This window comes from Gymnoscopelus microlampas (genome assembly GCF_963454915.1).
Source record: "Gymnoscopelus microlampas genome assembly, chromosome: 12".
In the NCBI taxonomy this organism is placed as follows: Eukaryota; Metazoa; Chordata; class Actinopteri; order Myctophiformes; family Myctophidae; genus Gymnoscopelus; species Gymnoscopelus microlampas.
The window spans coordinates 26,729,656-26,742,019 of NC_139949.1; the positions used below are offsets into that span (position 1 = coordinate 26,729,656).

Consider the following 12,364-nt stretch of genomic DNA (forward strand, 5'->3'; position numbering starts at 1 on the left):
CCAGGGTTTCTCCCCTCACCTGAACACTTTTTTCTTAACTCTTTCGTGTGAAAGGTGTCATTATATAATCGTATGTACTTATCTTGTAAGTAATGTTATCCAACCAAGAACTCGTACAAGACACACAGTAAACAAGTGAAATTTGAAGTGATGACAAAATTGGAACGGGAACATAATACATTTGCAGCTTATAAAAGGGTACTGAAATTGGCAACCCACCTGAATTTCTTTTTCTGTTTATTGAAGAGTTGGGGAGACATGGTTGGTTACTATCTGAAAATAGATCTTTGATTCACAAAAAAACTTTAGTTTTGACCATAAAATATCACTTTAATAATATTCCTATAATAGTGTGTTAAAATTATTTGCAGCTCATGCTAACGTGGAAAAGATACTTATACTTGAATACTTAAATTATGAAGATATTTTCAATTTTTTAAGCCTAGTATACGTCATCAATGAACATGTTCAAATATAAATGAAAAGATAACGTATCAGAAGTAGATTGTGTACAGTATGTAGTTTGATGAGAACAATAATGCACACATCTCATTCTGAAAACATAAAAAAGGTTTAATTTAAATACAGGCAGGATGGGTTTATTGCTTGCATGTATTGCACAGGAATTAGAGACTTGTGTACACTGCTCTTTGCAAGAAGTCACTTGGTGAATCCAAAGGAAATTACATTTCAATTGACACTTTTTACCAGGTAGTAATCTTAACAGCATTCCAGAAACTGACATTTTTGGCGATCCCGGGGTAAAAACTTTAACCCCCATACATTGTGTATTAGTGAGTAGTGACACCTTAAGACCCCTTATGGGTATTAGAGATAGCTTTAAGAAGACATGACCTTTGTGATGCCTTCCTCTTTGCTACAGTATACATCACCCTAGTGATTATACATGTGGAAAAAGACTGCCCCGTAATCAGACATCAAACATCAGGATTTCCACCCACAATAACACTTTCTCTTTGTGAACTACGTTTCAAAACACTTGGAGATGCAAGGCAGCCCAGGTCAAAACACCCATGTGGGCATGGTCACCGGCGGAATGGAAAAACAAGCTAAGCACAAATCAAGAATACAGTACAAAAAAGTGCAACAATATTCACTGAAAATCATTAGACCCTGCGTTTTCCTCTCCTAAGAATACAATTAATACTTTGTGGCATCGTACAATCACAAATACACATATTTGGCACATTCATAGCATGAATCCAAAATTCCGTCACTTTCAACTTTCTTTGATATGCATGCACATACAGTAGGGGGGGACAATCATTGGATCTTTGGCTCAATCATTGGGTATATTAACCCAACAGTGAAGTTGTTCCTCCCAGTTGCATTGTGTGCGTTTCAAAACGATAGGTTTCAAGATTTGTAGGAAAATTACAAGAACACATGGTTGGAACACCTTGGCACTTCTTGTACGTTACCTTGCAGCTCCATCTTGTTAAACTGATCTGCCATCACTCCTGACAAGCAGTTCCTCATAGTCCAAACTATGCCCCCTCTCTTCAGACGATGCCAACCACTATAGATATTGCATACATCAGTAGAAGGACACTTCTTTGGCAGTGGAACTGAGACTAATTAACTGTTAAATGTGACACCATCAGCAAGAGAGGGCATTCTCTCAGGCCATCATTTTCTCAAACCTGCCCTATGTTGAGGAGGAACTATGCTTACAGTATGTCCGTGACAATGCTGAGAGCAAGGGTTTATTTACATACATGCTCATGTATAGCGTTTGCAGTCTAGAGACAAGTCAGAGCCACAGGCACAGTTTTAGATGGGATTGTTGTGAAGACTCTGTCCCAGTCCTCCCAGTTCAGACGTTCCAGAGGGGCCCTCTTTTCTTTCACTGGACAAACAGGACATCACTCTCTTTCAGACCAAAGCGCGTCTTGTACTTGTCGAAAAGGCACCGGAGGGACCTGATATACATGGCATGGTACATATCCACCATATCTTGAGTAGGCTCTTCAACTTTTGGCACGGTGATTGGCTCTCCAACTATATAACAAACAAAAAAAGGACAAAATCAAAAGGAAGCACTAATCATGCATGAATTTGTTAAGCGCTGCAATGTTAACCATTAATATACTGTATCCTTGAGGCTGAACAGAGCAAATATTGACAGTGTGGATGGTCTGTTAACAAACTTCCACTGCTGGTAACTGTCCTGTAATAACCTTTTAAATGAATGGTTTTCCTCAAATAAAGAACGACTGTCATTTTGACATTTTCAGTCCATGTTGGTGGCTGCACACAACATTATCAATTATATTTTAGTCCTGCTAGCGACAGTGAGGGGCTGTGTAAGAATGGCAATTGGTCCGTCCGTCCACACACACACACACACACACACACACACACACACACACACACACACACACACACACACACACACACACACACACACACACACACACACACACACACACACACACACACACACACACACACACACACACACACACACACACACACACACACACACACACATTTCCTCACCTACGGTGGTGATAGGTTTGCAATAAGGCACGATGCCCCAGGAGTCAGAGAAAAGACCACATCCATGGAATAGGCAGGGGGCAAAGCCTATGATCTTCTGCAGTCTCCTCTGGGCATTTCTCCACCAGCTACCCTCTTCAAAGATCACCTGCTTGTAGGCATCATTTTCCCCAAAAGAGTACACTGGGACCAGATCAGACCTGGGGAAGGAAAGAAGAGATTACTGAGCAAGACTCCTTCCCCCATAAATATACCAGAAAACCTTTGCGTCAGGTGGAAACCTTGCATGTCCAAAATGGTTACTTTTCAGGAAATGGAAAAAGGAACCCATGTTCCAATGGATAACTACAATTTAGTTACGGTATTTTTTTGTCACAACTCTTCAAAGTAGGGCATTCATTTAAGAAAAAAACATAAAAACTGAAATATTGAGATACAAGGTTTCCACCCGACAGCAACGATAACATGCTCTTTCTGCATACAAAACAGACACAAGCTGCGACGCTAATTGCTAGAAACAAAAACAAACAAAATTATCAAAAGCAACATTGTGATTTCAGATATCAGATATTTGAGCAAGAATACCTAATATAATTTGGATTATTACACAACCAATGAAATACCATGCCCTATAATACATATTATTATTAATAATAATAATACCATTTCCCTGACCAAACATTGTAAGCAGAAATGTCCCAAGTTTTTGTTATACTTTTTGTGACTTGTTTTGAATGGCTACAAGTATTACTCAAGATATTTTCATAATATTGGGTTTCTTTAAATCTGTAAAACAGGACTTCACAAGTTTCTGATTTTATTGGAAGCTTGTTATTTTCACTATCATTCACCAATACAGGTATCAGGAATAACCAATCCCTTAGTAGTGCTTTGTCAATAAAAACACAATTCCACAAAAAAAAAACAGGCTTAACGTCCTGGTATTAATAAATACCATTTCAGATTAAATGTACTGAAAACTAACAATATTCAGTAAGGACCTATGTGTTGCTTAAGATTTAGTAGTTTCTTAACTCTGTGCTTACAGCTCCAGACAAATGACCCACAATCACACATTATTTGAAAAATACCCTAGTTGGCAAGGATGGAGGTCTGACAAACTGTATTTCCTATTAACAAGCTCTAAGCTTCTTTAGCCAAAGTAAAAAACTGAGAATATATAGGTTAATCCAGTACCAAACTTGATACATAACCCAGCAAAACCGAACCCATTTGCTTTCCTGTGGGACTGAATGTTACACAGCAAAATCCTCAGTGTGAAATTAGGATTTACTCCAAAGAGTGTACAAATGGAGGTTGGAAAACAACAACATGACGTCACTGAGCCGCGGTGATAAGTGACTCGCCGCTCATCTCAACACATCTCTGTTTTTACTAACCGAAATCACCCTGCCACTGTGATTGGTCTAGAAGTTGGGTGGGCAGTCCCCATGGGTTCACACAGGCACATTGTGAACAGTGTTGTGAAACAGAGGGGAGACACGGAACAGAGCGCAGCAGAAAGCAAATGGACATCACCCGACTATGAGCGCCTAGTATCAAAATCACCTTTTAGGTGGAAACGTTTCCACCTAAAAGGTGAAAGGGTGATCACCTAAAATGGTAGCATGCAGCCACCTTTACTGGTCCATTTGGTTATATTTGAACACTCAAGAGTTACATTAAAACTGAGGTAGATTTTACTCAGATTGTTGCTTCAGGGTTTATGGGTCTCAATTCTACGTATTCATTGTGGACTTTGGTGTATCATCTCACCCTTTCTGGAGGGCCAGCCTCACAAAGCCCTTGCGCTTCATCAGGGTGACACTGTTCATGCCAGGTGCACAGTCCAGAGACTCTGCAGCTCCCCCAACAACAATGACCACAGCATTGCCCGTGCCATTATATGACAGCAGGTAGTCAATGGAGTTCCTGTTTACTGGACAGATACCTGGGTAAAATATATAACTTATTAGTTGCAATAAATTATTTGGATTACCTTAAAGAAGCAACAAGTCTACTGACTGACCCATTCGAGTGTAAACTAAAGCATCGAGTCTTGCAAAAAGCACTATAAATATAAATTATTTATACATTTTTTGGGTGGGGGGGGGGGGGGCACAACATGAACAATGTTACATATAAGCAAGTTATTAGTAAATTCTAGTGATGCTCAACTCATGCAGTCTCAAACAAACCATGGTGAATTTCAATTCAATTTGTATTATTGCCAATTCACAACAAGTTGTCCCAATACAGTAATCTTAAATCACAATATATTGTGTTAATGTCAAAATATAAAATAATGACTTAAAGCTGAATCAAGTCTACTGTATCAACACATACAGGTAACCAGAGGCCATTTCAGCTGGGCAATAGGACAAAGCTCAGTGTCCTCTTGCAGATACAGTTAGCATTATCAGACGCCTCCTCCCTAGGAATTCCTTACCTCCAGACATCAGGTAGTCTCTCAGAACTGGGAAACGGAAGTTTCCCGCCAGAGTAGCCAGGGAGGGCCTTATTCCTGGGAACTTCTTGGTGAAGCCTGTGGCTTCTGTGCTAAAGTTGCAGAAAGCACCAAAACAGAGAATGCCATGTGGATGGTAGCCAAAGATGTAGTTCCGGCTAGGCAGCAGGTCATGGGTCTTAATTAGCTACAAAACATTGAGACAAAAACAGACAGCGTTGGATTAATTTGTATGCATGTCATGTTTGTAGCAAGTGCAAGACTAAACTTACAAACTCAGTTCTTAGCAGAGTTAAGAGTGTGTGAGCAAGCACATACAATTTGCACAAAACGTGTATGTAGAACTTGGACATCCTTATCATTCAACACTTTAAGTATATGGCCCTGCTCTATCTGTCCTTCCTGGTACAGCCTGCTCCATACGTCCTGGTACAACCTGCTCTATCTGCCCATGCACAGCCATAAAACACTGACTGCTGCAACACTATATGTTCTATACATTGCATATTTGCCCTGTGCCTGTTAAAATCCACAGCACCAAAAAACAACATGTGACAATTACGTTTTGCATACACATTTCACACTCTCTTATCAGGAGGGCAACACGGTTTCATGCTGAAATGGCGTCTCTAATAAATCAGAATAACAAGTGGCAGTTTTGTGGATAAAATTTAAACTGTACACCATGTCGCTTTGGATCTAGTCTGATGTGTACTTTGGGCAAGGTCTCCCACAGTAGTGAATCAAACATGGCTGTTGCATAACCGTATTAGCGAGTTTCAGTGGGGATGGGTGGCGTGGTGTGGTAGCCGTTTCAATGGAATACCTTTTGGGGGGCCCAATAGAGATGTCTTACAAGCATTTACCAGCATGTATACTAACAGGAGAAAATATGGGGATGCAGGCAAACCAACAACAGCAGCCTGCTGGTCAGCGTAAGCACCGAGATGTGCTCACCATACTATGTCATGCAAAACAAGAGGGTTTTAACTCTTTTCAGTGTTTAACACTTTTGTTGTCGTTTGACTTTTTCAATTTAAGGGATATTTTAAATAAACTAACACAGAAATAGTATAGGGTAGGGTCTTGTTTTATGTTACATGTCTCATCCACACTAGCAAGGACTCAGTTTAGCTCCGGATGTGTCCCTTCTCGGTTTCTAACCCTTGAGGACAGCAACTTCCAACATAATAGATAAAGACAATAAAGAGTGATCCCATTTCAAAAGCAAATTTACTGCATATAGATTGACATATTTTAGCTAATGTTTTGTAGAAATTACTACAAAGGGTACAACTGGATTATGGCCTTCATTTAATTACAGAGATTTCTTATAAAGACAATACTAGACAGAAACAGCATCAACCTTCTGGGTGACTAAAGAATCATAATAAAACGCTCGCACACTGAAGTGTGTTCACTGTGTGTCTGATGAAGAGCATGTAGCGTGAAACGTCACCGATTTCTTGGGTGCAATAAAGCACTTTATCTTTGGAGCCCTTCAGGGTGTGACCGTTTTATTATTATTATTATTATTTCTATAATAATTGTAAAAGCTTTCCTGCACTGATCATCGCTCAGCACCTGCCCAATTTTAGGTTTGGGGTGTGCATGTCTGTCTTCTTTTTCATGACTATAGAATCATGACATCAGTCTAGTCACACCTACACAGTGCTCAAAGTACAGACCACATTGATAAGCAAAGTTCAGGCTCCAAAGATTGCTACTGCAAATTCTCCCCTTTATTCATCGTTGGGGACTTTCACGCTTCAATGTGAAGATTAACATGCTCAGTTTTGACATGGAAACTGCTACAATCAAATTTGAGCAGGAGTTCATTTTGATATCACATGGGCCATACAATAACCAAGAATATGAGGTTAACTGCACCAGCTGCATGAAAGCATTGAGTTGATTTGTATTCTGCAGAGTCGGGGGCTCAGCTACTTCAGTGAATGAGAGCAGTCATTGAGGACAATGAGAAGAACCATAATGGTAGAAACGGTGTGGACTAAAGGCTGATGTATACTTTGTTGATATGTCGTATCGTACAACAAAAACACACTTTCAACTGAAAGTAAATTGATGCAAAATGTGTCAATTGTTGAAGTATAAATCAACCTTAAATATCCAAGCCTACGTGGCATCTATGATATTGTCTTTGGTAATCAGATACAAAGTGTGTGGTGACCTGGTGGGGGTGTATGTGTTCAAAAGGACTAAATGTTTGGTCCCAAATCCATCAACGTACTGTAGTTGATACATTTTTCTTTAGTGTTTTATTTAATTAAAACACGTTTTGTTTTCCATTATCCATTTAATTTCCCATGAATTATAATTTGACACCTTACAGATAAGTAAAAACTACAGTTTTTTTTACAGTCCAAACACTGACTGCACAGTAAAACCTCAGTGTTACTGTAATTCATCCATTTCTAACTGAGAGTGTACACATTTAACACAGGATTTTACTGTGGGATTTCTGTAAAAGGCTACAATACCACAGATTTGAACCATGAACAACTACACACTGTGTGTGTGTGTGTGTGTGTGTGTGTGTGTGTGTGTGTGTGTGTGTGTGTGTGTGTGTGTGTGTGTGTGTGTGTGTGTGTGTGTGTGTGTGTGTGTGTGTGTGTGTGTGTGTGTGTGTGTGTGTGTGTGTGTGTGTGTGTGTGTGTGTGAGAGAGATAAGGCTTCCCCTTTTCACCTCAACTAGGACTGTACTCCGATCTCAAGATGCAGTGAAGACAACAAAAAACAACTCAGCATTGTCGTGTGCTGCTGCCTATCTGTTTGGACAAAGTCTAAAACGCCTAACCCACGTCAAGACCTTGCATTACTCAACATGAGACAAGGAGCAGCCTGGAGTAAACAGTTGATACTGGATTCTCCCCTGATAATCTTATCAATGTCGAGTCTGTTCATTGCTGGGCAACAGCATAATCGATGGTAATATTGATGATCTTTAGCATCGGTTCAAAACAGAATGTTTGTCTTACATGTTTGGTAAACGTAAGATGATGAATGTTAAATAGCAATAAATAATGAACGGTGGCATGTTGGACGGCGGATCGACCAGTAATCTTATAACAAGCGATACTTTAACGTTTCCATTTTTCCTGTATTTTTTGTTTCAATAGGTTGTTTCCTTTTTTTTTTGTATTTTATTTCTCGTCCTTTTTATTTTATTGTAGTGTTTACAGTGTCTAGTCCTTGTCTTAGATTTAATACTTGCCAGCTTTGCTACAGGACCTGAACTGGACCATTAATCCCTGTTGTCTTTAAAAGTCCTACAAATATAAAAACGTATTATTGCTACAGCTGTCACAAAACTACTTTTGTGCAGAAAAGGCATTATTAGTTAGGGTCACATTTGATGTCAGATCAATTATCTAGAGATAAATTAACAGCCACACACTGAGGGACATGTTTGAGTCATACACAATACATGTATTGTGCAACCTACAGTTACACACGGTGAGAAAGTCTTGATGCAAACATAATGCATGAGGCAGATATTGACCTACCCTGACAGGGAAGTAGTCTCTAAAGTAGCTCCATATTGTCCAGTTCCTTACCCAAGACGACCTCCTGCCACCTACAAAGAAAATATATGTTTTTTAATTAATCGCCCTAATCAATAATCCAGCCACTTGTCTATACTGCCTATACAAATACAATACCCAACATGTGACTCTAAGCCTCCAATAACATTTTTCAGGTTCTATGTATATAAAAAAAAAAGCATGTTAAAGTAGTAGTTAAACCAAAAAAGTACTTTTTTTTCGATCAATTACACAAGCCTTTCATTCATGGAGATCTTTTTGCTTTTGTCGCATTCCTTTGCCAATAATTTGATGACCGGCAGAGTCAATGGAGACTCTGCAAGTCTCCTACCACTGGAGACTCTGCCAGTCATCAAATGATTAGCTTAGGAATGCGACAAAAACAATGGGTTGTGTAATTGATTTTTTGGGGTGAACTACTCATTTAAACCTAAAGCATGCAAAATGTATATAAGTTGATTTACACAGGTGGCTTACCTTTTTTCGGGGTGTTCCAGTCAAAGGCGAGCCAGGAAGTGTAAATGGCAGCGATGATCCAGCAGTCAGTGCTGAACATGTAGATCAAAAGCCCAGTGCAGGAAGCACCTGGAGGGAAAGAGTAGGACACAGGTCCAATGTACTGTATACAAGTAATCAGTTTCTTGAAAAGGTCCTAATGGACACAGATCCATAACTAGCCATTATGTCAACAACACTAAGTCTAAACTAGTACAAGAGCCAGAGGTGAAGGGGGCTTATTAGCGGATTGACCTCAACTTTTCTAAGAAACTAATGAAGCCACAAGCTAACACTGCAAAGAGACTAATGAGACCACAAGCCAACATTACGTTTTACAGGTGCATGCAGTACACAGTCACTCACCCAGGGCAAGGAATGAAATGACCCACTGCAGCACAGAGAGCATCTGCAGGTGTTTCTCCATCTTGGATCGGCAGAGCCAGGGAACGGAGGGCAGGTCCTGTAGGGCAGAGAGGATGCTGGATCTGGTGCCTGGGGCCAAACAACAAGAGAGAGCAAAGACATTAGTGTTTCTCATTTTGCGATTCTATAAGATCAAAGCACTGAAGCTAAGTTAAACAAAATAATTTGTAAAAGAGTAAACAATAATAATGTACGACAATAATGAGCCCCTGAACGATAAAATAATTAATAATGCTGGTGAGTATTACAGGTTAGAGAATGTGCCACCGAATACAATTAATATCAACATAACTCAGTCAATCCCAAGTCATTATAGAGACTTGAGTTACTCACCAGCAATATCCATTAAACAGACCATAAAAGAAATGCCAAACAACCCAAACAGCTACATATGTGTAGACGGTGTGGGAAGTCCAGAGCATTAGATGGACTAAAGCTGGTTGAGCTTACGGTACACACAGAGCCACTAAGGAGCAGATAGTCCCTTCAGGACAACAGTTACTTAATCCCATCTGTGCAGACTTAAAATAACCAATGCCATGCTGTTGAATGAACATGATGCAGAAACACTATAACACTACCACCTCAGGGCTTTCTTTGGGCAGATCCAAAAGTGAGAGACCACAAACAGTCTACTACAGGTTCAACTGGGGGTCTATTCCCTATCATCTACTGTACAGGGAGCTGAGCCACGTCTGACAAGTTAAGTACAGATATAATGAATACCATAAATGTGCAAGTTCTGCTGGAAGTGGTTTGTGACACACACACACACACACACACACACACACACACACACACACACACACACACAGGTGTCAAACAAAATGCTTATCAGAATCCTATATGGGCTATTTTGTTTTTCATAAATTGCAATCCCCCCCTCTTTTTCTTTTTTTTCCCCTTGTCAACTAATGCTCCATCAGTCACAGACCTCCTCACCTCTTGTCACAAAGTTCAGATTTGTTTGAATTCTACACATTCCATGAAAGTAGGCTAATAACTTCTGACATCTCGAAACTGTTCGGGCACCTATTGTTTCGAACAGTTTCGAGTTGTCAGACGTTTATAAACGATCAACCATGGTAACGTTTGCACACAAGAGGAATAGTTCATATTTGTTTGGACATAATATGGAACCAAATTTAATTGATTGAGTCTTACCTTTGAGGCCACCGCGACCGGAATATGCAGCAAGCATGGTCTTCATTTTTGAGCGCTTAGATGACAAAAGAGTCAGAAATCAGAAATGTTTGCTGCTGGTCTGGCTAGTTGGAGTAAACCTCTACAGCATGACTGCCTTCAGGACTGCAGTGGATTAACCCGCGGTGCGTGCATTTAATCAGTGTGGGAGGAGCCAGAGCACGGCGTGGGCATGAACCCTAGTATGGGTTGACGCCAGCAGTGAGTCAATGCCCTTGTGCCCCCTAGTGCCAGTCAGTGAGTCTAGTCGATGCCCTCCCTCCTATTCTAGCAAGCCAAGCGAAACTGAAGCGATGCAAACGGACCGCCGGTGCCGGTGCAACGTGCAACCCCTCACTGCGACCCCCTCACTGAGGGGACCTTATATTTATCAAGAAATGGCAGTCACGTGCGTCTGCAGCTACTCAACTCAATGGTCGTGTGTTTGTCATATGTCATAGGTCATATTTACCTTAGTATTGTGTGCGGTTTTTTTTTTAGGTGTAGTAGTAGGTGTAGCCTACTCTAAGAACATTTTGCCAGCTGCATTGTTTGTTTGACACAAAGACTAGAAAAAGTGACACTAGTGACACTAGAAAAAGTGCTCCTCGGAGATTATATCCGCCAGGTCAAGTAGGTAGGTTATTGTGGGCCAGCAATGTTGGAAATTTGCCAATCAGGATGGAATATGAAAAATCTGACGGATCTGTCTTGATCACTTGACTATAGAGATAATGTGCAGGGGTGGACTTAGGGATCTGGAGGCCTTAGGCGAACCGTAGTATGAGGCCCCTGGCTCAGTGTCACTAACCCCGCCCTCAAACCGGTTGTCTGGGGGTCCCCCCCAGAATATTTTTAAAGAGAGTATCACTTAGATCAGCCCTGTCAAACTGGTGTTTTGTTGTTTTCGTCAAATTTGGCCCGCGGTGTGATTTTAGAAAACGGCATTTGATACTACCTTTTAATGGAAAAAAAACGAGAGAGAGAAAAAAAAGACAAAAAATTAATACTGGACAGATTTGTTCTATGAGAACAATGGCCAAGCCGTGAAGCCACAGCCAAGGTCATTAGCATACAGAGGACCATCACCATTCAACTCTACCTGTACTGGAGAGGGCGCTTTTTCAACAGCGTCACAAATTCGGTAAAACACCGTTGTATGGAGAAGTATATATCAGTTGCATCTCCCATCTGGAGGAGTAGAGAGTGGCTGCATTCCTCCCTCCGCCCCCTCACCTCACACAGCTTCTCATCTTGAAAACTAGAATCCACTTGTCAGAGGGTGTAACGTTAGTAGGATAACCAGCGATAGTTAAAGGGCAAGACCACTTTGGTAGAGGTTTGGGTTGTGTAGTTACCTTGCCATGATGTAACTCCAAAGGTGGGCAAGAAATAAAAAAGAATTGCTCCATTGATTAGAAATTGATAATTCAAAATATGCTCCTCATTGACATTTTTAATAAGTAGAAAACCTGGACTGGATCCGCGGATCCGGATCCAGATCTTAAAATAGTGAAATCAACAGGAAGTTGACATTTTTATTTAAAAAAAAAACAGTACTGGGTTTGGTGATGCTTAGCCCCTTTCGGGACCCTGTTTACCTTTTTTGTATTTGGGAAGGCGGTAACCAGGGTCCCTTGACGCTCAAAGCACTCTCTCTCGTAGTCGCGGGTACCACTGTCTCGTCTCGGGCTAATAGCTCGTC

The 12,364-nt window shown here is 40.6% G+C and overlaps 1 protein-coding gene across 1 annotated transcript; it reads right to left on the minus strand.

The window, feature by feature from the left end:
- Positions 1-558: 558 nt before the first annotated feature.
- dgat2 (diacylglycerol O-acyltransferase 2) lies at positions 559-10,802 on the minus strand. The gene is made up of 8 exons (XM_084074537.1): positions 10,642-10,802; positions 9,418-9,546; positions 9,034-9,141; positions 8,518-8,588; positions 4,973-5,177; positions 4,300-4,474; positions 2,524-2,723; positions 559-2,022 (listed from the first exon to the last, which is right to left on the minus strand). The coding sequence occupies exons 1-8, from the start codon at positions 10,685-10,687 to the stop codon at positions 1,868-1,870; spliced, it is 1,089 nt and encodes a 362-aa protein (XP_083930663.1). The 5' UTR covers positions 10,688-10,802; the 3' UTR covers positions 559-1,867.
- Between the last annotated feature and the right edge of the window lie 1,562 nt (positions 10,803-12,364).